This window comes from Oculina patagonica, chromosome 5, assembly GCF_052425735.1.
Source record: "Oculina patagonica isolate OP01 chromosome 5, crgOcupat, whole genome shotgun sequence".
Taxonomy (NCBI): domain Eukaryota; kingdom Metazoa; phylum Cnidaria; class Anthozoa; order Scleractinia; family Oculinidae; genus Oculina; species Oculina patagonica.
The window spans coordinates 27,468,758-27,493,665 of NC_135762.1; the positions used below are offsets into that span (position 1 = coordinate 27,468,758).

Genomic DNA, 24,908 nt, shown 5'->3' on the forward strand with positions numbered 1-24,908 from the left:
GAGCAGTTAAGACTCCAAGGTAACCATGAACGCTTATTGTTACTATTTAGGTCTATTAATTTTTTAAAAAAAAAATTGCCTACAAAAACAATTGAATGGCTGTAAGCATCCTCAGGCTCTCTGTGGAGCTCAATCGTCCGCTTTTAGGAGGACATCAGGGAGCATAATACTCGAACTTATACCGAGCATAATATGACAACCCCCTAATGATCGATACGCCTGCTAAGCAACTGAAAGGCTCAGAAAAATCTAATGTTTTAAAACTTCCTCACTTTTTGCCTTGGAGTACGGAAGTTCGTATCCCAGTTGTGTTTGTCAGGTTTGTAATTTACGTTATTACAAAGAAAACTGATAAAAATCCAGGGCTCCAATAGGATTCGTGCTAGTAACCCGGACCAGACGCCTGGATTGGCTTTTCTATTAAACCAGAAACTACTTTTCCATAGCGATTTTTACAATTTTATTTAAATTTGCGTTTTTATTGAGATAGTTTTTTCAATTTGATCAACAAAATTGCCCCTCAAGGTCGACTATACTGTGTTGGAATTAGTAAAATGCCTAGGTTTGAGATGTTAAATTTGGATGGATTAGAAAATGAAGCTCAGTAAAGGATTCAATTTTTTTTCGCTTGCTTCGCTTACCCTCCGTCCCTATTCTCGTTTCCAGAGCCCGCGCCCCCGTAGACCAGCGGTCGGGAAACGCGTAGCTCTCTGGAAACGAGAATGCCCCGTCCCTAGCCCCTCGTGCTTTCCGCATGCGCTCGCTGTTTCTTTTACGTTCTCTTGTATTCATAATACAGAAACTGTGAACAGTCTACCCTACGATAAATAACTGATTACCTGTCTTGTCTGGGGCCTAAGGTTATCTCAGGCAGTCGGTGCTTTCACACTAACATTTCCTATACCCACCCCTCCCCCCTTTGCGGAGAGGGGGCTACTCCCTGTAGCGCCCGAAAGGGGTACCAATTTTAGGTTAAATAGGTACATAAAAGGGAAGGGATTTTACGAATTGGAGTATATACAAAAGGGTAGGGAAAACTGTCATTTAGCTATTTCAAAGGATCTTTCCGAATATCTCGAGCAGACCCACCGAACGGTCAATTCTTTCAAGTGAGAAATTAAGAAAAGATGATGCAATATCCTTTTTGTAGGTATGCAAAAAGGGTACCATTTTCTATCAAAGGTATACGAAAGGGTTACCTTTTCTGTCAAGAATGGCATATGAAAAGGTTCAGGTCTCCGCACACGTGGGCACAAGACGCAGGGACAAGTCGCAGCAACACTGAGGGAACATGTAGCAGGGTCGTGGAACGGGGACATGTAGCGGCAACAAAATCAAAATATGTACACACACGGAGGACATACCCCAGTGTCATGTTGCAGCGGCACATCCCCTCGTGTGTGCTGACATGTTGCACGAAGTTCAACAAGTTGAATTCCGTGCAACATGTCTCAGGGACAAAACAGCCTCAAAGTTCGTGTTGCGCATGCCAAAAAGTATCAGCACACACGAGGGGATGTCCCTGGGGTATGTCTCCGCTACAATTTCTTGCGTGACTACGCATTGTGATTTTATTGCTGCTATACATGTCCCCGCTCCATGTCCCCTCAATGTGAACAACACATCGTTATGTCGCTGCTACATGTCCCCACGTGTGCGGAGACCTCAAGGGCTTGGACCTCGGGGCGGAGGCTACCCGTACAAAAGTTTGTTAAAGTGCTACTATGATCAATTAGAATAACAATCAATAGAAAATTAAAAACATTTTTTTTTTTTTTTTTTTTTTTTTTTTCTTTTTTTTCTTTTGGAAAAAAATTTTTTTAAAATTAAAAAAAAAAAATTTGAGTATGTCCAAAAAACGTCACTTATAACTCTGTATTATCCCGGGCATCTTCGGTATCAGATGTTTTATTCCAAACTGAAAGTCAGAAAAGAAAAACATACACATTTTTCACTGACTGAAACATTGAATTCAGTTGTCGATTACAGCTTAGCTTCTTCGTGACGTGTGAATAGCTGTAAAATTAGCCAGCAGATTTATGACTAACTGTCATGCGAGCAAGCGGATATTAGCCTAAGATGCGAAAATATTCAATAACGGTACTATGCATGTATACCATTTGCACTGACTTTCAAAAATAATCTAACTCTGAATAAAACTCCTTTGTTAGCTTATTATGTGTAATAATATATTAATGGTCTCGTTTACATGGACTCGTTCTCCTAAGTTAAATCAAAATTTTATGGAAAAACTAGAAATCTACTTATAACAATTTTTGATATGACTAAAACCACTCTTAAGAAATTGTTTTACGATTATGTACACTTGTCATATGGTAACTGATTTACTGTCTAAAACAGCAGGGGCGGATACAGGGGGGGGGGTAGGGGGGATTTCCCCCCCCCTTTTTTTAATAAAAAAAAATTAAAAATTTAATTTTTTTTAAAAAAAAAAAAAAAAAAAAAAAAAAATTTTTTTTTTTTTTTTTTTTTTTTTTTTTTTCTTTTTCCCCCCTCCCTCCTTTTGTTTTTTTGGCTAATCCCAAACTATCCCCCCCCCCCCCCCCCCCTTTCTAACACCCCCCCCCCCAACAGCGTAAGCAGTTGCATCATAGAGCCATGGTTCACACTTGTAAGATAAGCACAGACACAAGCAAAAGCACAAGAAAACGCCAGCGTGCAACGAGGCGAAATAAGCACAAACATTAGCACAAGGGAAGGTAACATTTTGCTTTTTTCTTGTGCTTGCATGCACTTATGCTTATTTTACTCAGTGTGTTATGCTTGTTTTACAAGTGGAAACCGCCGTGAAATAAGCTCAAGCACAAGATTTGTATTGGCTGTTGACGTGACTTCCATCATGCAATGTTCACCAGAATTTCTAAAGGTCTCTAAAGCGTTTACGCTCTCTTAATGGGTTAACGTATGTCGTCTTGTGCTTGTGCATATCGCAAGTGTGAACGTCCTTGTGGTTAGCCTTAATGCTTACTCCTACAAAAGGCTATTTATTAGTATCTTGCGAAACTCGTGCTTGAGAATCCGCTTTATTTTTTTGCGCTTCTTTGTCTATCTATCTATGTAAGGCTGTGTCAAACACTCGGACTTGACATGACCGAGCACAATGACGAGCACAATGTTAACTTTGTTATTGTTCTCCAAGCGTCATGCAGGTCCCATTCAGGGACATAACATGTGTACACCGTTTACACCTGCGTTCAAGAATAAAGAACCAGAAGAATTGAGGTTCTTAAGTGGCAGAAACTTCTCCTCCCATATTAAGAGACTTTTATGTTCGTTATCGTATGACGCCGAGTCAGCAATTTTCCAAGTTGAGCTATTTTCATCCAGTGTAAGGGTTTTCATCAGGGAACTGCTTTGCGTAGTTTTCTTGATCGAGAAACTGTTATGACAGGCTCCAGATTAGAAACTCCTCCTCTGTGTAGCGATATTTTTTCAAAATTAGGCTTTGTTTGGATCAAGGAAAACTGACTGTTCGATTAAGTGTTCACACTTTTATGTAAGTAGCACACAAATTCACACACAAGATCTTAAAAACATCTGGATCCAAAATGGGTAACTGGTGAATAATCGTTTTCTATTGTCCACGACAATAACTTTTGCTCAACAAGGAAAAGTCACAAAACATTTTGATATCTCGCAGTGTTTTGCTATCTCAAACAACTTCCCATCAAACACAGCAGGCCCTCTGTTACGGAACAAATAGTGCCCTGATACGAGGAGATTGCAAGAAAATGGCCATGGCTGAGATAGAGCCAATGACGAATGAAGCCACAAGCAAAAAACGATCAAGAATCCTGGCCGCATCTTGCCATTGTTTCTTGTAAATCTCTTCCTTGCTAACGTCGTAAACAGGAAACCTGGCCTCGGATATCTGAACCTCTGTTGTCTCGGTCTCAGTGTCCTGCGGTTTTCTTTTGACCGAGCGCTTCCTGGTAACGTGATTCGTGGGAATGTTTCCATTTTGGGACAAAAGCACCTGGTCACGCCCTCCACGAGGCTCCTCAAATAGGTCCATTTCAAACTCGATCGAGTCCCTTTCCAGATCAAATGCGTCATTTCGTTTCCTTTCCGAGGTTGTGTTCGATTGAATCATCTTTTGCGTGCTTTCGTCCACAGATCCTGTTTCTGACAAATGTCGGTTGCTAACACGAGGCTCGTATCGCACAAGTTTAGCCATCCATTCCAGCACAATCTTGTGAAACCAGTTTGGCATCTTTGTGTTTCGGTGATGAAGGTTCAGTATGATGCACGTGGCCCCGAGCGCGGTGCCTATTTCCATGATTGATACTGAATAGTACATAGCTGCAAAAAAAGCGAAACAAGACAATTTAATACATTATTGATAAGAATTGAGGTGAATGCATTACTTAAGATTATAAAACAACAACTTTCAAATAGTGATTCTATAAAGTAGATACGCATAGTCTACGAAAGAACACCTCTAAACTAATGGAAACAACCGTACTGGCAAGATGGACTTATTCGAGTTTTTTAATAAAAAAACAAACAACGTAACCGATAAAAAAAATGGGACGAAGGAAGCTGGACTGGCAACGAACTCGAACTGACAACAACTGATTAAACTGTTTTTTGTGTCTTGACAACCGACGGCATCACGACAAAACTGAATGTGAACTGGTCAGAAATAATATAAACAAATGTGGCGTTAACTAAAACGCGTTTGACTCTAACTTTAGTCTACGTGATCATTCATGCGTGTAACTTCATTGTAATCGTTAGGCGTACCACCTTATGTAGCTTGAGAAGCCCAAATAAGTTACTTTTCTAATTAATCAATCATAAAGTGAGCAAGCAAGAGAGTCTGTCAATCCTAACTGTACTCCCACGCGTCTTTTTCCCGTCCTTTTTAACGTTTGCCTGTTATAACTTGAGAGTTTTGATTGGCTTTCTACACTTCTTGTGGCCGTAGTTACTTAGTATCAGTTATTACGTAAACTACAGTTTTATGGCAGCGAATTGGAGAACTCCTCCAAACGTGAAACAGCTATTGGTTGACTTGAGGCAGAGAAGCCACCAATAAATTTAACAGCGACTTGAAGCAATAATTTCGATATTTTTTGCTTGACGGGCCGTCCGAACTCTAGTATTGAAATAGAAAGAAGTTTTAATTCCAAGATGCCACTTACCTAAAAGAGGGAAGTGCTCGGAGCTCGAAGGAAGCTTCTCTGACGTAAGTTCCTGGAAAACAGCCATTGATAGAAGTATGGTGATACCCAGGCCAACTCGTTCACCAGATTCTGCTGGGAGAATAAACTCCAAGAAGATGGTGCACGCTATCAGTGTGCAAGGCAAGATCAGACTCATGACGTAATAGTATGTGCGCCTGCGCAGAAGCATGGTGATGGACAATTCCGCCACTGGTAAATCGCAGCAGTCGTTTTCGTTCTGTGAAAAGCAAAAACACAAATTGAGATAGAAATTACCAGAACAACCAAAGCTTAACACTGACTGGCCCAATTAAAATCTGGAGTTGGAGCATGTTGTTTTTCCAATTCTGGCAATTACTCTAGCTTCTTCGATTGCGATTTGTCAAGAGACCATAAAAAGGTTGCAAAGATGTCAAAGTTAATAAAAAACGTTGTCAAGTGAACAGTATGGCGTTTATCGTTAGTAAATTAGATTCTTTCAAGCGCATTTGTCGTTAAAGGGGAAACCATTTCGCTTGGTTTGGTGCATGGGGAGAGTGCTCGTGGATCAAAGGTAGATCCTGGCTTGACCTTGAGAAAAACCGTCCAGGAAAAGTTCGTTCCAATCCTATGGATGTTGGACGGAAGAGTTGCTCATCCGTTCCTGGTTTTTGTAGCATAAAGCAACTATAGAAGTATGGTTACTCTTCCAGTATCGGATGCTTGTCCATCTTACTTCGTTACCGCCCCTTGCCGCCTCAGCATTTTTTCAGGATGCTCTACAATTCTTCCTTATCAATTTATACTCCTGTGTTGGAGTAAGGAAAGAAAATTGTCTTGACCAAGAATACAGCACATTGACACCGGCTGGGAACTCTTGATCAAAAACTTAACGCGCTGACCATTAGGCCACCGCGCCTGGTTGAAATAAGACGTCCCAAAATTTCCTGAAAAAAATGAAGGGCCTAATTTTTTTTTTTTTTTGCTAACTAACTGATGAACCTCATTCCTCTCGATGGCTATCCACTCCACAGTCCATTCCTCGTTTTCCTGGAAAATGTCCGAGCCTCTATCCTTCTTAGCAACAGCTCTTCCTCCTGCAAGACCAGGCCTCTCTCTCAAGTCAACTGCGCTGACGTCATATGACCAGGATGCGAAAACCATTTTGCAGGTCTGATCATCAAACGGGAAGTCCTTGACATTGATGTTGCACATGCTCCGATAGATCATATGAGCCCGCCATGTCTGGTTGCCATCATGCCGAACCTTGACGTAGGTTGTGAAGCCGGACGTTGCTTTCAAACTCAGCCGGTCATCAGCACTGTAGAAATGGATGAAAAATGGTTTAAAGCGTTAGAATTGTTGGACACAAGAGGAAATAGTACCAATCTCACCTGTAAGTGGAAGGAAGCTGAAAATCAGAAGAGGTATCCCTAGGAAAGAAAAGTGTAGATTGATGGAAATTCTGAGGAATAACAATGATTTGGATGCGACTTCATTCGTTCAGCGCATCAACAGCGAGGATAGACTTTAGAGCAATTGTTTAGAAAGTCGGATCATTAGATGAATGCCAAACAAGAATACAAGAAATCAGATAACACTAATAAGTGAGGGTTTTTGCACACGCAGGGGCACTGACTTTCTTGATCTTGCAAACAGGCAAGCAATCTGACAGAAAAACAAGTAAACAAACAGCTTGACAGTCAAGCAGACTGACGGGCAGGCAGACATGTAAGCAGAACGAATAGTCTTCCAGACCGCTCCGGCAGACCGGCAGACGCGCAGGCAGGCAAATAGATAGAAAGGCAGACGGTAGACCGGTGGACTCGAAGAACGGCAGACCAGCAGACCAGCAGACGGGCAGCCCGGCAGATCTAGATTGGCAGACCAACAGAACGGCAGACCGGCAGACCGGCAGACGACAGACAGACAAACAGACAAACATACAAACAGAGCGGCAGACCGGCAGGAAGACACACAGACAGATAGACAGATAGACAGACGGACAGACAGACAGACAGACAGACAGGCAGAGCGGCAGACCAGTCGACCGGCAGACTGCCAGACGTACAGATACACAGACTGGCATACCGGCAAAACTGCAGGCAGGCAGGTGCACAAACATAAAAACACTAACAAAAAATAAGGCTTACTTGTTGTACAGAATGACATCAGGCACCCAAAGCATCTCAGGAGGAATTTGAATTTCCTTGACTCCGCCATAATTGTCTGGTTTCCATGTCATGTAAGGATTGTTCCAGTCCTGTGGAGAATGAAAATGGATCAGCATTATATATGCTCGAGGGCCCCTGATGCAACTTTACTCGAATATTAAAATCAATATACCTTTGCTCATCCGTATATTAGATTTAGGGATAGCGATGATCCACATCTTGCTTTTCCAGTTTATCATTGCTTTTATAATATATATTGTTGTTGTAATTATTATATTTGAATCATTTGAAAGATTCCGTCGAGAGATGTGATATGTAAAAGAGATATATAGGCGACAACATGTAAAAAAAAAAACAAAAAAAAAACAAATCACTTTATTTAAGTGTCAATTCATTTAGCACTACTGTGCTAATAGAGGACACTTAAAATACCAGGAAACAAATACTATAAATCAAACAGAAAACTTGTTAAAAATCCCAACTGGCAGGACGCCAACCAGTTGGCTATTTACAAAGCATGGAGGAGTTGAATTCGGAACTATCGCCGAACAGAAATCCATCAAGTGACAGGGAAGAGGGTTTGAACCCGGGACCTCTGGATTACAATTCCAGCGCGCTAACCACTAGGCCACGCTGCCTCCTTTTTGACTAATAGAAAACAGAGAAAGGACAATCTCACCAGACGAACCCAGAAGTGTGTCTTGATTATCTGCTCCTTTTCATCCTGCAAAATTCAAATAGTTCAACTTAACATAAGTTAAAACATGGAAATAAATAGTCTAAATAGTTTTGCCTTGCGTCTGAATAGATCACAATCAGTACACCACTGTTCTGTAAATTGGGTATTTCTTTTTAAAATCAGCAACGCCCGCATTGTCTCTCGCATTTCAATGAAACTGGACAACTTGAGCCCAGGTCCCGAAGATCGGTGTTCTTGTTATTCACGATAGCGGCTATGTTGGTTTTCATCAGTATTCTTTGTTTTCATGTGACGTCATCAAAATTCTAAATCCAAAATCACAAGGCGCCTGAGTTTTTATCTTTATTTAAAAATATATATCTTGTTGGAGGTTTTCAGCTCGATTTTATCCGTCGTCTTTAAAGTAAAGGTCAGTTAGTTCGGAGCTTTCACGCCACACGACATCAAGATGGCCGCCAGACGCTGACTCGTCCCCAGTCGTCTTCATATTGCACGCGGCCAAGGGAGAAGCACGCACGCGAGGTGGGGGAGCAGGAGCGCTCCCTTTGCGCTCCCTTTCTCGGTACCCATCTCTCCCTCCGCTGTATCTTTGCCGCGTGCTATATGAAGACGACTGGGGACGAGTCAGCGCCAGATGGTTGTCGAGAAAAAAAATGACCCATCCTGTCCAATAATTTTTAGCAATATGAACGATTGAGGTATTGCGAGAATTGTTTATGTGACTATTTACTAGTTCGTGAAGTTAAACTAAATGCTTTTTATAGCAGATGTTTTCATCGATTTCTGTCCGCCATATTGGTATCCTGGCTCCGCGGGGCACCAATATGGCGTTTCCTTACTGAACTCTATAAATTTGTGTAGAACATTTTGCCAGATAACTCGATTATGGGATACCGCACAGAGCTGAGATTTGGACCGGTAGATTATCTATTAATCTTCTATAACATTTCAAAATTTTGACTTTTTTTACTCAGTGGTTCTCGTTTTACTTTTTCGTGACGTGACAGGGAAACCAGATATTATACTAGGAGTAGTTCTCACTAACATTGCCCCCGCTTTTGGCTAGTCCTGCTTTGAATTTGATTTTGCAAATGTCGTCTTTTTTTTTGCGGCTGCATGAAACTTTTTATTAACCGTCCGTCTTTGGCGTGAATATGTGAAATTTTCTTGGATGTTTACTCTAGTGCTTTTATAGCCGTGAGACATCTTACAATTAATGCTTATTAGTGAAAAGTTAACAAAAGGAAACAATGCGATTAGTGTCTAGCGGTATCGATTTGAGTAGTAACTTTTTCTCGGTGGAAAAAGTCAAGTCCTCGTATTCGTTTCTAAGAAAAAAATGATTGTAACAACTATCAAACAACTGGAGCTAACTGTTTTCATTAAATTTTCTTGGCATGGAAGCGGAAACCACAGGCTTCGTCTCGACAACTGATCGAGACTGACTTGTCAAAGATGCGGCAAAATTTTCTCACCTCTTTTGACGAAAACGTCTCGCGCGTCCGGTACTCAATCCTTTTGCAAAATCTTTTTTACAATTGAATATAATCTCTGGAGTGTGTTTCGTCGAGAAATGGCAAATCTCAGTTGTGAGTTGTAGCTGGGTAGTCTGTTTTGATTGTGACTAAGTCTTTCGGTCTGTTGTGATTTGTGTTTGACCGATCGCGGTTTACAAACGAGTCTTTCAATTCAGCGAACATATCTAAATTTGAGACGTTAGCCTGCGTTGCAGCCGGACGTCTCACAAAACCTCGGGGTTTAATTCGTCTGCAACGCAGGCTATGAGACGTTTGAGTCGCAAATCTTCAGCTTATTGCTCGCAGTATGGCGGCGAAAACACCTAAAACACCTTGCGTGCTTGCCGCAAAATTAACCGAGACCACCGTGCGCGCCTAGTTTCTTCAAATCGGGATCGCCTCGCATACTACCATACATTTCTTGTATATTTCTTCATATATCTTCTATTTTTTAATCCCTTATATATATACACGCGGGGACTTCAATGATGCCTCCTCGGGTTTTGGCCTCTGGGCCAAAACCCTGCGGGGGCAAATACAAATTGGGCACGTGGCTTCCAGGGGAAAATGAGTTAAAACAGCATGCATAAATATTAAGTGGTTTCTTGATATATCTGATAAAGATGCTTGATTATTGGGACGCGGAGGCGATATTTCCAGACTGCTTTATTCAATGTTTGCCTCCCACTAAACCGCGTGGTCAATTCGCATTATAATATGAAAACCATCATGGCGGCCGTCGTGAATATGAGAGTGGCAAGCACATAAAAGTTTTAACCACTTTTATGAGCGTGGTCGAAATCATCTACTGAGTAAAATATGCGCATAAATTTGTCGAGTATCAGTACTTATATTTTCATTTTTGGAAAAAGAAACTTCTGGATGGTAATATCGCATCGATCTCGACCCATATTTACTAAATAGGCTAAAGTATGTTACATATCATTCTATTTTACCCTTTATAAGATGCGTTGGCGTCTGGTCGATCGGCAGTCTGACCAAAACATCAAAATTAGTTTGTAGTTTTTACGAAAAGTGTTATTAAATACAACGGTTTATTCAATTTTGCAAAGAAAAATAAAGCGTAAGCAGTTTACTATGAACCACTAAAACAACAAACGAGGACAAATAGTTTCAATTTGCCAAAGACGTCAACGCACAGCAAGGAAGATAAATTGATATATATCTCTATATTCTATACTAAGAAATGTACTACTTATTCGTTGCGACATTTCGTGATGTTAAAGGGGTTGATAATTACGGTATTTCCTATTCATTTTTATTTCCTCAAAAACAAATAAATGCGGCCACTACAGTAAAACAGCAGCTTGTGGATCCCCGTGTGGTGATATGTAAATGTGGTGAAAAAGCAAATTTTTCTTTGTTTGATAAAGTAATTATATAAAATGCCCAACAGTGAACAACCGAGTAACCATAAATTCTCTTAAAAATATTAACATAAAAGACCTTTTCACAGGAATTAAAATTACTGTAAACTTCGATCATCAAGGACTTTGCATGTTTTTTTGGGCCAAATTTTAAGGAAACACATTGCATGCTTTCCAGGACATTTTAAGTCCTCAGATTTGATAAGCAAAATCTATTTTAGAAACGTTATCTTGAGTTCACAGACCGTTAATCTTTCAGAAATCAGATCGTCCGAAAGTTATTTTGACGACGTATTCGTTTTTTGCATGCAGCAAAAAGCACATTGCATGCTTTCCAGCCCATTTGAAGTCCTCAAATTAGATAAGAAAAATCTTGTAAACGTTATCTTCAGTCCACAGACTGTTAATCTTTCAGAAATCAAATCTTCCAAATTTTGATGTCGTATTCGTTTTTTTAACCATGATTAAAACACAGGCGAAACATGTGCTTCCCATTTCAAAATGGCGGATATTCCCGCGAAAAAGTCTTGATATTTACGGTTGAAGGGAATCATCTCCAAAGACGAAGTTGAGTGGCATAATCAAATTCGCCCAACTGGTGCTATAAGAATGTTGAATATCAGTATAGAGAATTTGTAGTTTGACACATATGTCACGATTGGACCAAAATGTTTCCAGTTTGCCTTTCATAATTCTCTCCATTGTTAAACATCCTTGGCCCGTTTGAATTTGGTTTGAATTGATTATTTCCACTTTGTTTATATATCTAAGTAAAATATTATCATTTTCAAATTTTCCCTTAGATTTAAAGTAATATTGTCTATTGTAAAGTATAGCAAAGCTCTTGCAGGGTTGCCACAAGCCAGAAAATAGTCAGGGAAAAATAAATTCAGGGATTTATTTTAAGTCAGGGAAAATTGATTGAAGAAAAAACGAGGAAAATGATTTCGGGCTTGGAAAAACATTTCAGGTCAATGTGATTTCAGCGTTGTTTTTTTTTATGAAAGCGGAGGCTCGAGTCTGCTACTTTATATGACATTTCGAATTTATTTGGTCAGGGAAATTTTATTTTTATCAGGGAAAAGTCAGGAAATTTTGAAACCTGATGTCTGTGGCATTGGGTTAAGTCAGCAGCCTTAAGTCTGAGTTTGTCGTGTTTTTTTATATTTTCTTACCACTTTAGCTACGCCAATTAACTCGGCACTAAACCCGATGACAACAGGTTTAGACCGGTCTTTGACAGGTCTCACAAGTCTGCGGTTCTTGTAATCCTGCAGCAGGTAATCCAACAATCTCTGTTCGTGGGTTCTATTCCCGAGTCCTTATGAAAAATGGAAAAATGCATGACTTTATCAAAAAGATAACATATTTTGAATTAATAAGACAAAACATCCCCCTTAACTGATTTTCTCAAATTCCGTGTTATATTTAACAACTATTCACCGAAGCGGAGGTGGCCATCAGATATTTACCGTTATAACCCACCCATTAATTTTTGCGTGCGCTCATTGGACAAAACGCATCACGTTGCACAAAATCGGACGACAGGTATCAGCGAAAATACCCCGTCCGATTTCATATCCGTCGCCCGATTTTGTAAGCAGCAAAAAACAAACGAATGAAGTCACCTTACACTCAATTCTAGCTTTAAATGAAATCACCGAGTTAGAAAAACAGGTAAACAAATCAACTTACATTTGTTTCAACCACAGTTACGGAGGGTTCATTACGTAGGTTTTTCCTATAAACTACTGGCGATAAACCGCGTTGTAGAAATTAATCGGAGGGTTATAAAATAAATAAATAAATAAAATAAATAAACCCCTTTCTGGCTTCCTGGTATATTGGAGGATAATGCCCGAGGCTGAAAGATTGTCCTCAAAATTTCACAGTTGCCCTCGAAGCTTCGCTTCTCGGCCAAATGTTCATTTTTCGACAATCTTTCAGCCTCGGGCATTATCCTTCAATATATCAGCCGCCTGAAGGGGTTTATTTACTAAGTAGCCACCGACACTGAGGTGAATAGTTGTTTTAGTATATACTCCCGGGATATACTAAAACAGTGAGATAATATAGCTCGAAAGGATGATTTTTGATTAGTTTATTCCTGTCAACGAGTAGAGTTTTTCGCGCACGAGTTGCTTGAAGGTGAATAGCAAAGGATATCCCAAAAACGCTATCCACTGTTTGAGTATAATGACCAGAAGTTGAACTACTCAAATTTTGAGTGCATTCTATGCTTAAAACAGAACTGTTTCGTAGGCCACCGAAACGATGACCCACTCATCGGTTAAACTCCATTTCACACTGAAGCGTCAAATATACTAAATGTATATATATATACATATATGATTCGTGGCAAGTATGGTTATTCCCACAAAGCTTACTGTTAAAAATAATCCTCACCAGAAATAAGCAACACATGACAGAAACATCATTGGTCTTTATGGAAACCTGATACGGATCTTAGATAACCCAATTGAAAACCACAGTTAATTCAGATATTTTTTTAAAAAATAGACGAGTAACCAGGATAAGACATAATAATTTATTTAAAAACGAAAATAAAGATTATTTGTCAAATTTTGCAGACTGGCAAACGGAAGCTCATAATTTTAAACTTTTTAACCAGAGGACGTTTTTTAATTTGCTACCAAATCATTTTTGCTTAATTTTTAAATCTTTAGACAATATTATAATTTTAGAGTTTTGTCTTTTATCTTTGCAAAGAAAAAATAAAAATGAGGATATTGTGGCAAGAAATGTTTTATTACTTGTAAACGTTTATGCGTGCACGATTTGATGGTTTCCTGACCTATATATAGTCTTCTAGATTTAATTATCATAATATCATTTTCTCAAATTATTTCTTGTACCTTCTTTGTAATTTGTATGGATTTAAATGCTTTTCATGTTAGCACGTTCATTTGCCATATTGATGAAAACTCCTACACAAGTATCCGATAAGAAACATTGAAACTAAAAACACTTTAGTGACGTCATAGTATCGCTTTTCACAGAACGTGTTCGAAAGTGGATTTGTGTTGAAAATAGGAGCAAATTGTAGCCGGATCTTGGTGTTGACCAGGATCAGCAGTAGACTTAATAAACATTTTAAGATGCAGGGCTGATCAAACAGCTAGGGACTGATGTTATAAATTTATTTTAGCCCAATATTTCGGTTGAACAAAACCAACCTTCATCAGGGGCATGCAATGCTAAGTGAGTATGGAAACAAACGGTTCAAAATTTAAATAAACTAAGATGAAAAACCGGTACGTCACCGTCGTGATATGCTGACAACAAGAAAACAAAACAAATTGTAACGGTAGAAAATAGAAATAGCATACAACATACATTATCAAGTTTATCCTGTCTATTTATGCCATCAGGTTCTTGTGTTTTTCCTTGAACGCTTATTTCGGCTTTCTTCAACCGAAATATTGGACTAAAATAAATTTATAACATCAGTCCCTAGCTGTTTGATCAGCCCTGCATCTAAAGTTTGTGTTGATAAAGTTTGCCATGAATTACAGCACAAAAAACATTATCCTGATCGAACTAAAGTCTAAGGAGAATTGTAGTATTCAAAACCTAACTTATTTATTAACAACAGAATATATCGATCAAAATAAGACAGATGAAACTCTAAGACAAGCTGTATAAAAAAAAAACCATTGATTTTCTTGTGTAAATATCATTTAGATTTAAAACACGCCATTCTAAAAACACTTTAATTTTTTAGACATTCCTGTTTAATCCCTTTATTCGAGAACATAAAACTCATATATTTCCTTGTGCAAATGTCAATTAATTTTTAAACACGCCATTCAAAAAAGACTGATTTTATAGTTCGTAATAGGTATTCCTCTTTAATCCCTTAATTCGAGAACACTTTTAACTCTCTTAAAATGTGCCATGCTTTCTTGGTCGTGACAAATGAAGCCCCAAAACAAGCTGTGTAAAAAATAATTTATTTTTGTGCAAATGGGACAGTCATTTTTGTAAACACCATTCTAAACACATTTTTTTGGCATTCTTGTTTAATCCCTTAATTTGAGAACATTTTGTTTTAAAATTCTTAGTCGTGACAGATGGAGCCCCAAAACGAGCTGTTTTAAAAATCATTTATTTCGTTGTGCAAATGTCAATTAATTTTTAAACACGCCATTCAAAAAATACTTTGATTTTATAGTTCGTAATAGGTATTCCCGTTTAATCCCTTAATTCGAGAACACTTTTAACTCTCTTAAAATGTGCCATGCTTTCTTGGTCGTGACAAATGAAGCCCCAAAACAAGCTGTGTAAAAAATAATTTATTTTTGTGCAAATGGGACAGTCATTTTTGTAAACACCATTCTAAGAACATTTTATTTTTTAGGCATTTTTGTTTAATCCCTTAATTCGAGTACATTTTGTTTTAAAATTCTTGGTCGCGACAGACGGAGTTTCCAAAACGAGCTGTTTAAAAAATCACTGATTTCCTTGTGCAAATGTCATTTATTTTTAAACACACCATTCTAAACAGACCTTGATTTTGTAGTTCTTAATAGGTATTGCTGTTTAATACCTTAATTCGAGAACACTTTCTTTTAAAATGTGTCATGCTTTCTTGGTAGTTCGAAAGCAACAATATAATATAATATGATTATGTTTTTAGTAAACCTTGTATTCAAAATCAAATGCATGATACCCTTTGTTATATATACGACATATTACTTTGTCAAAAAGAATTGGTGTGTCCTAGTAACTGAATGCACAAGATTTCAATTTCTCTGACATGTTTGCTCTGCGCAAACACTAAAACAATTTATCTCTGTTGTTAACCTTAAAATTTTAAGGTTATTCAAAACCATATGGTCGGCTTTTTCAAAGGTCTGTCGAATTTAATAAGATTTCCTCGACAGGAAGAAAATTGAGACGTCATATCGAATGAGGCGGTGTACGTAACATGTGAAAAAACAATACAAAAAAATATTGACGGGAAAAAACTATCTTGTGCTTAAAAACTTTGTGTGTTATTTTCATAACAGGATTTCGTTGCTGTTTTTCTTAAAAAAAAATTCATGTATGTCTCTTTGCTCACCGAAAACAATAGTTTATTTGTATAAGTCGCAAAGGAACAGCATTTTGCATTCGGGCGCGTATGTTAAGTTTCGTCAGTCAATAAGGTTTAACTAGCAACATTACTTGAATGCAGTTCGTGCCGCCATCTTTAATTCTCCTGCTCTGAAGCAATCTTTAAAAAAAACACATAAACACTATCTTTTCAAATGGGAATCACAGTGGGTACACTTTAAATACTGTATTTAAAGATGACAAAACTATCATGAATTTAAAAACCAATGTTTTTACATTACCGACTGTAATACAAAATTGACATAAGCACCTTCTAGAAATGTCGGAAAGAAACTTTATGACGGACTAATTATTTTCCTGTTAATTCTTAAAAACAACACGCAGCTAACCTTTTTGTTTTAAATAAGGGCTCTAAATTGACACAATATCTCTTGCGTCAACACCGTGCTGATTTTTAGCGGACATGACGTGTCGGAAAATACGAAAGGAATATCAAAGTTGACAGATTTCCCCCCTGTTTTGGCTATGTCCATGAAATTAACACCAATATATATTTTCACCAGCAGAATAATCCTTGTTAAAGTTATATACCTAGCTATATTTACCGCAGAACATAAAACTTTTGGTTTTTATGTATTAGTACGTGGAAAAAAAATGCAACAAACGCAATCTTTATTGCTTCAGAATGTACTTTGAATAAATCACCCGCTATCGCACGAAGCTTTGAAAGTAAATTTGTTAATGTGTTCTATTAAAACGGCTTTTTTATTGGAGGATTGTTAAATGTTTTGTATGTCATTGCCTTGCCAGTGAAACGTGCGACTATTGGTGAAAAATACACAACAAAAGTCAATTTTGGTTGCAAGGTAAATGTTTTAAATAAAAGCAGAATAAAGCAACAGAACTTGGCATGACTGCAAAGTTATCAAGCGACTGACGTAGTACACAGATTGAATTAAATACTGGCTAGCGAGGGTTCTCTTACATTTCCTTTCTATCATTTATTACAGTGATAAATCAAATTTGTCGAAATTCTGAAGGCTATCATTTGAAAGTGTAAATTCAATTTGAATAAAACTTTAGCATATACCTTACAAGCACACCTCATTCACACATCACTAAGAGAGAGCTTTGATCTTTGAAAAGAGCGCAAATTTCGAATTCCTGTCTTTAAGACAATTTGAAACAATTTCTTGAAGTTTCGCGTTTATGAAAACCACTAAACTTGACAAAAATCAAGATTTAGAAATATCACGATAGCCAACCAGAATTAAGACGTGAAATAGACTTAATTTTCCTTTCTCCTACTCATGCAAATTGGTTATATTCATATACCTCCAAGGGAGAAGTCAATACGGGATTTATTTCATTTTGCAAAATATCAGTAATATCTTCGATAACACTTGATTTATGCGCAGACTATGCTTTTCAACATGACATGAAATGTCTGTAGACATGGCGACTTCAACCGTTCGTTTACTCTAAAAAGAAATGATGTAGTTCAATTTAAATGGAATAAATTTTTGAGCATGAACGACAAGTGATTTGTTCTTCAAGATGTCTTGTTTTTTAAACCATAGATGCTCCATACCGTGTTACTTCTTAAACCCCGGTGGTCGGGCATTAAATAGAATAAGCTCTTGAAACAATGCGACAAAAAAGTAGTTATTTTCAGCACCACTGCGAATTTTATGGTGGGGAATTTTTTGCATTAAATAAATCCATACCCTCTTAAAAGAAAACCACGTATTTTAATATTCTATCGACTCTATTTATATCTTTTCACTTACTAGGCAAATCTGTAAATAACATTTTGGTCGAGATATTACAATCTTAGCAACTGTAAAGACGTTTTCGTATCATTAAAAATTTAAGAAAAACGCAATTCTGTAATTATTTGAGTCTTACAGCGCATATGTTTTAAAGCTAAAAGATGTTTGTACACTAGTCGGTCATAACATCAGTTAGATTGAAATGAAGGGCTCGATTTTTGCTTGAGGCATCGCCGAGAAATTGCATTGCGAAATTCAATTATTTTTTGTCAGAAAACCAGAAAATGTTAATAGAATTAAAATCGCATCGCGAAGTTCTTAAAGAAACCGCCATGTATGAATAAACGTGCTGTGAAATAACTAAACAAGCAAAATTTCCATGCAGGTTCAAGAAATGAGGACTTTCTAATGTGGGGTAAAATTCAAAGTGTAATCTCCCTTATCGATTTTAATGGACGTAAACCTTTTCAAGTAAGACGAGTCTCCAGATAAAATTCGCCAAAATAATTTCAAACTAACTCTAGGCGATTTGCGCTAAGAAATAAACATGTCCAAAAAGCCCCTTACAAATAAACAATTTTACCGATCAAAGACCGGTATTTTCAATAAGCTAGGAATTATCCTACCTTGCGAGGTTTCCTCAGTCTCAGCGGAGGCGAAGCTAACAGTGAATGTACAGGTGCCGAGAAGACACAACAAAAACAAGGACATCTTCAAAGTACTACTTAACAATGGCGAGCTACAAAAAGAAAAAGCAAAGAAAATTTCAAAGCGATTTCTTTGATTGAGGTCCGTGGCGCGCGCGTATGAACTTGGTGGAATACGTATCTGAAATGAGACGCATGAATAATCTTTGATATATTACTCTGACGTCAGATGTCTAGAAATATATTAAATGCGCGCGGAATCATTTTGTATATGTCGTCGATGAAAAATCCAAACATGTTAATGGCGTTATACGGTAAATTATCCAGGTCTTTAAAAACCAAAAACCAAAAAAAAAAAAATCCACAACATACTTTTCTGTATTCAGAGTAGTTTAAGTCAGCTAGGTATTGGGAAATAAGCGGTTATGCTCGGGTTTCATATTGTCGTATTTAGCATGCATAGTTACCAGCCGTGTGTTCGTCGCTACTGATACTTCCTGCCATAAAAACAGTAGCAAAATGCTCTTGACCAGGCCCAAAATGTTCCTTTTTGTAGTTTTGGCAATTGCGAATCATTTGTTCTTGAAAACAAAATGGCTACATTCCGCCATCTGGCTTAAACCGGTTTTTTTTCCCGCTATTCGACGAGAGAAGAAGGGCTTGAACTCAAATATGATTTACTGCTTGAAAAAGTCGAAGGGAGTGGAGAAGATATCTTTATGTTTTGACAATAACATGATTAATTTTGATTTTAAAGATAAACATAATTTTGGTTTCTTTTGTCAATAGATGCAATTTAGTGGATACCAAAAGTAGGGTTTCGTTGGATTCGGTTCGCTTAGAGTAAGTTCACTAGCTAGAGATTCGTTTATTTACCAGTGAAATTTCGCCAAGACACACTTAAAATGAAAAAGGAGTTCATTGAGCTTTCCTTATTCGTTTAAAAAATGAGGTTTCCTTCTCCGAAAAGAAAAAAAGTTACGGTCAGTAAGGGTTAAATACTTCAAAAAGAAAAAAATATATAATTGAAGTATTCATGCAAAACGATTCTTTTTATTCCGTTTTGAGAACAAAGCTTGCTTTCAATTAAGGGTGAACATTATATGAACATTAGCATGTTTGTCCCTTATGGAAGGTGCGATGTTATTGCAAACCTTGCACAGATATGTCACTTCATCGTGACAACCAATCAGAATCAAACAGATGTAAACAAGTACAACTTCTACTGGCTAATTACATTTCTTGCATGATATCATTAAGACAGTTGAATAAATCTTAGCCAATATGTTTGACACAGCTTTCCTTAATTACTTTTTTCAGTTTGAATCCATCAAAGCAAGATTGATGTTCAAGAACGTTTTCAATACTTGGCCGCATAATTAGTTTACAAAAAGTTAGGCACTTTATTTCAGAAGAAAGTATTACGTTGCAATGGGTTGTCAAAATATTATTGCTTTCCTGACAAAAAGATTACTGCTGAATTTCTGACACAGCTCTTGAAGTTCATAAGAAGGTTATTTAAGTAAACTTTAATTTTGGTTTTATGGTTTTTATTATGAGTTTTGGATCAAATGTCATGGCTGTCTTCCGTGAAGTTTGTAAATTTGTCCGCGCATAATGTGCGTCTAATGTCCAAAATGGCGCCAAGGAGCGGAAGAAGATATTAAAATCAGGTTGCAAAATGAAAACTTCTAAAAGATAACGCAACGTTGTGTTCAAGCATATCATTACTGTTTTCAGAGCCTTAACCAGACCTTTGCGAAAGACGAGACACGGCAAGATCTTGCTAGGGGATTCTGGGGGCAAGCCCTCCAGAAAATTTTGAAATCTACAAGCTCTGGAACTCTTTGTTCGACATTTTTCATAAGGTATCTATTGAGAAGGGAAATCAATCTTGTTCAAATTATTTACCAAAGCAAAACAGATTTTGTTTTAAATTTTGGGTTCAAATCTTGACGAGGCAAGTGCCTCTTGCCTCTTGCTAGTTACGGCCTTGGTTTTGCTTTAGATTAATTTTGTGTTATTCACAACAACAATTACACTTATATATGCTTAACAGCGCCCTTCTCTGGGTCGTTTTTCTCTCCACGTTCTGATCATTAAAACACTATCTTGTGCAAGATTTCGTTATCAGGTTCACAGCTACACTGGGATCATAGGAAAGCCGACACTATTTAATGCTTTAATTTTGAGGGAAAGTAACTCGACAAATGACAGGAACCCGGTAGCTATATAGGAAGTGAGGATGTAAATGGACATGAAAATGAACATATTTAAAAACACGACCGTCAGATTTTGCATAACGTTTGTCAGATTGTCAAATAACTTATTTTGAAACGATTGAAGCTTTTTCTACACTGCAGATTGCGGGGACTACAAGCAAACAGCGGCGAACGAAAAGGAGATCTATATATCGATTTTATAGACTTGGTTTGAAGAGGCCAACCAAAATGTGTTTACAATAGAGAATTGCTTTAATAACTAATAAAGGGCCGATTAAACGGCGAATTTTAGCCCGGTCCGAAAATTAAGCGGACTGAGATTTCAGCTCGGCTTCCAGAACAAATCTTCTTAAAATTAAAAGACGTTTTTGATTACATGAAGAGAGTATTTGCCCGGTCAAAAGGACTGAAAATCCTAATGTAATCGCATTCAATTCCACCCCGTGAGGGGGTGAGGATACGCAGTGATTGTGTGTTCAACGATACAAAATGGCGGCTACGTGAAGATTTTTTGTTTGAATCCGGGCTGAAACACGCCACGTAATCCACACCTAAATAGAGAAATTATTTTCTAAATTTAGACTGCATAAAGGTCAGCTCTATTTCAGGAAGACTGAACTTTCTATATTTAGTAACTAATTTACTGCAGCAATATTTCGTTTATGTATGTCATATCGCCCACGGGTGGGAACCCATTAAACTAAAATATTTTGGTTTTAGCTATAAATATAGTAATTTAGAACGCGTCATTTGATGTATGTCATCTTTGTGTTTTTTTGCTTTCAAAATCGCCGAGTTTGAAAAAAGCTGCAATTACATTCCTGAATGAAAGTAGCGTATATCGCAAAAGCCTGGGTCAAGAGAGGGCGCGTGAGTGTTTATGGGTCTAATTGAATTCGGTTGTTTTGCTGAGGACAGCTAAGAAATGTACCTGGTCGTGCAACCCACGTGTACTGGGAACTATTGTATTGACAATAAAAATGTTTTGCGAGGTATAAAATTTCCTTTGAATGAAAAAAAAGAAAAAAAACCCTAAACAAAACAAGACATCGAGACAAGAGTATCAACGAGAAACTTGAAAAGCTCAATTTTTCAGTGTCATGTGCCATCTATAACGTAGACTTTTTCAATTCTACGTTGAAAGCATAATCCTGACGAGCTTATTTGTTCTTCAACAAAATTGTTCTCCGTCTGTCCGTTGCGACAGAGATATATTTTGTGGAAAAGGTTAAACTTTGCCTTAAAACCTTTAACAATTATAACCAAACGTTTTCGAAAGCAGTCATCTCCACGAAATGTTTTCTTCGTCTCTACCGTTCAAAACATGGCGCCAGCCCAGTCAATTAATTGGTATGAATTTATTTCTAACCTGGATTTACGAGAATTTTGCATTTTAAAAATATCCAAAACGCAAGTTTTAGTAACAGTAAATGAACCTGCAAAAATGTTGGTTTTGTACTAACCAAATGACAGGATTTGAGCCGCATAGCTATTTGAAAACAAAGATTGAAATGGATAGCCAATATGGAAAGTCCTTTTTGACATGCAACCCACGTTTTCCTGTTTGGCCTGGATTTGCTTTGAAATTTGGGAAATCTTCTGAAGAAATTATTTTATTTTATTAAGCTGGACTTCATAAAAGTTTATTTTGTTTTATAAATGATGGAGACGCTTTATTTCGTGCAAACATTATTTACCTGGCAACGTTGTTTACGAAAGGATTTTTTTAACGCCTTCAGAAGAAGCCTTGTTCAACCTTTGTTTTGACTCAATTGACATTTTTGTCTAACAGTACAGTGTTGGCTCGGAGATTAAAAATAACATGCATTTAAATTGTACTATTTTGCTTTAATTAAGTACTTAAAGAGCAGCTGTGCACTACAGTTCGTTGTTGTTTATAAAGATAACAGCAAATAATCTAACGTATATATGTGGCAGAAACGCTAGAACCCAACAAATAACTATTCCAATCGAGTGGCATGCATAAAACACTTGCGGTAATACGCCGCGAATCCTTTTTTAAGCTCGTGTTTACATGTTTTTGGTACCCACGTGTGTCCCTAACTGGGAAAAAATAGCAAAGAAAAATTTTTTTCAAAACACTGTTTACAATACTTAGTTAAGCCCCACTCCATTAGTTTTACCAAAATTTGCATATTACAGGAAAGAGGAACTTCTAGAATATAAATTAGTCCTCGCATATCAAAATAATTTGGCTGTTTGGCAATGGTAGTAATTTTTTGAGAGCATGTACAAAAAGTAGCCCCGTGTTTTACAACTGATGCACTAGCGTGGCTCGTTGTCGAGATACTATAGGAAAATAAAACATTAAGATTATAGTATGTTATAAACAAACGGTAAAATTCGGTATTTTTGGAGTTCGTCAATTCATTAACATTACTCAAGACTGTACTTCACTGAACATCAAAATTGGCGAGCTCCATATTTTAAAGCTTGGATTTTTCAATGTACAAATCGAGGCTGCTCTTTTCAAGCAAAGTAGCAATAAACCCACGATAAATTAATAAAACGGTGCAAAACATAAAAGAATGAAATGATTCAATTCAAATTGTTGTCTATTCACCTTTCTATTTGAAAGCTCCTTGAAGTTAAACTGATCAGAAATCCTGTCTCTTAGTCCTCTAAAGAATTGCAACAACGAATATTCACGCGCGCGTTCCATACATGTTGATTGCAACAATGAAAAGCTTCCGTTGAATTCGTTCTAAATGTTATTGCGCATGACAACAGAGGCGTTGTGGGAGTTTCGCTTACGTTCTTAGCCAACGCATCATTTCGCAATTTCTATGCAGATTTCAACAATGGCACACACAAAACTCTTAACTCCCGAGAAAGGTCAGTCTTGGCGTTCAAACAACACTTTTTCATCTTCCGAAACAGTTCCGCTATATAATTGCTGGTTTCTGTATTCTAATTTTTGATTGGCCTAGCCCGGAGGACATTTTAAACATTTGTAAACAGAATTACTTAAAGGGCATTTGTCTGGCGTCAGTTTTGCGCGTACACTTGTTTCAACCACTGGAGAGTCCAAAGGTCAACATGAATAGAAAGACCTGATGTCTGCTGTGCTAATCTTTACAGGACACTGTAAATCAAAAAACAAATATTGCAAATTGAACATGGATTTGAAGTCTCTTGTGCTTTCAATTAATACATTTTGTACAATTTTCTTGGTAGTTTTAGTTTAAGCCTGTTACGTGACTGACTTCTGTCCGTAAAGCTGCCTTGGTATATCACTGTAGAGAGTGAAGTCAATTATTAATACAAACAAACACGGCAAGACTAGTACAGAGCTACATTTATATTGATTAGCAAACTACCGATTAACGTTTTTTAATCTGCCTGATTTTGCAATTACCAAAAGCAGTGAGAACGTAGGGAGTTAATGTTAGATTGCCACTACTCGCCTCGGGCAATACGATTAAAAGAAGAAACTTCAAAAGAATATTTCTACACCTGAGAATATAGACGCTGTTTAAACAGACACACTTATTGGTTGAATGAAATGAAATAGGTATGAAAGTGCCCTTATATTGTCCGAAACGTCTTTTTTTTAAAAAAAAAAATCAATTTGGGCACTTTCATACCTATTTCATTTCACTTTCATTTTTTAGCGCCACGCAGTATTTGGAACTTTTACACTTATTGGTTGTCTGTCTGTTAATTATAACGTCACCGAGGAAGGCTAAATTAGGGTCACCGCTTACAAGAAAATTATTGTTTGTTTTGGTCTTTCTTCAAAATAGAAATGAAATATTTATATTTAAGTAATGATGGCGAAATATCAGTTGTTAAGAAACAATCTGGAAGGATTTTAAAGCATAATGTATGCTGATGCGAAAAGAAACCCAAACTAGACTTTTGCCGTTACCTGAAAATCCGTTTGATTACATTTTGCATTTGAAATTCGTCTCTTCCTGGCTATCGCTTGAGATCATTTAGCAGTTTTATTCCTTTTGAAAATGTTCTGGATGAGATAGCCGAAAAATGGAGAGCTGTCAACTGACAAACCATGTAAACCATGTCACGATCTGAGCCTTTTTACCATGAAAAACTAAAACACGGCCAAAAGTGTAGACTGGAAAATGACAGTCGACCTACAATGTTCTGGCGACCTCAAAATTTTTACTGGTAATTGGAAAACGCCCAAAACGACAACAGGCAAGAGAAAAAGGTAAACTCACGTTTGAAATTTATGCGTAATTATAGTTGGTATCACA

At 37.4% G+C, this 24,908-nt stretch overlaps 1 protein-coding gene across 1 annotated transcript; it reads right to left on the reverse strand.

The window, feature by feature from the left end:
* Positions 1–1,887: 1,887 nt before the first annotated feature.
* On the reverse strand, positions 1,888–23,561 carry LOC144654335 (neuronal acetylcholine receptor subunit alpha-10-like). The gene is made up of 10 exons (XM_078514452.1): positions 23,252–23,561; positions 18,425–18,537; positions 12,123–12,268; positions 8,022–8,066; positions 7,322–7,431; positions 6,563–6,601; positions 6,171–6,489; positions 5,169–5,427; positions 2,579–4,323; positions 1,888–2,348 (listed from the first exon to the last, which is right to left on the reverse strand). The coding sequence occupies exons 2-9, from the start codon at positions 18,507–18,509 to the stop codon at positions 3,710–3,712; spliced, it is 1,617 nt and encodes a 538-aa protein (XP_078370578.1). The 5' UTR covers positions 18,510–18,537; positions 23,252–23,561; the 3' UTR covers positions 1,888–2,348; positions 2,579–3,709.
* Between the last annotated feature and the right edge of the window lie 1,347 nt (positions 23,562–24,908).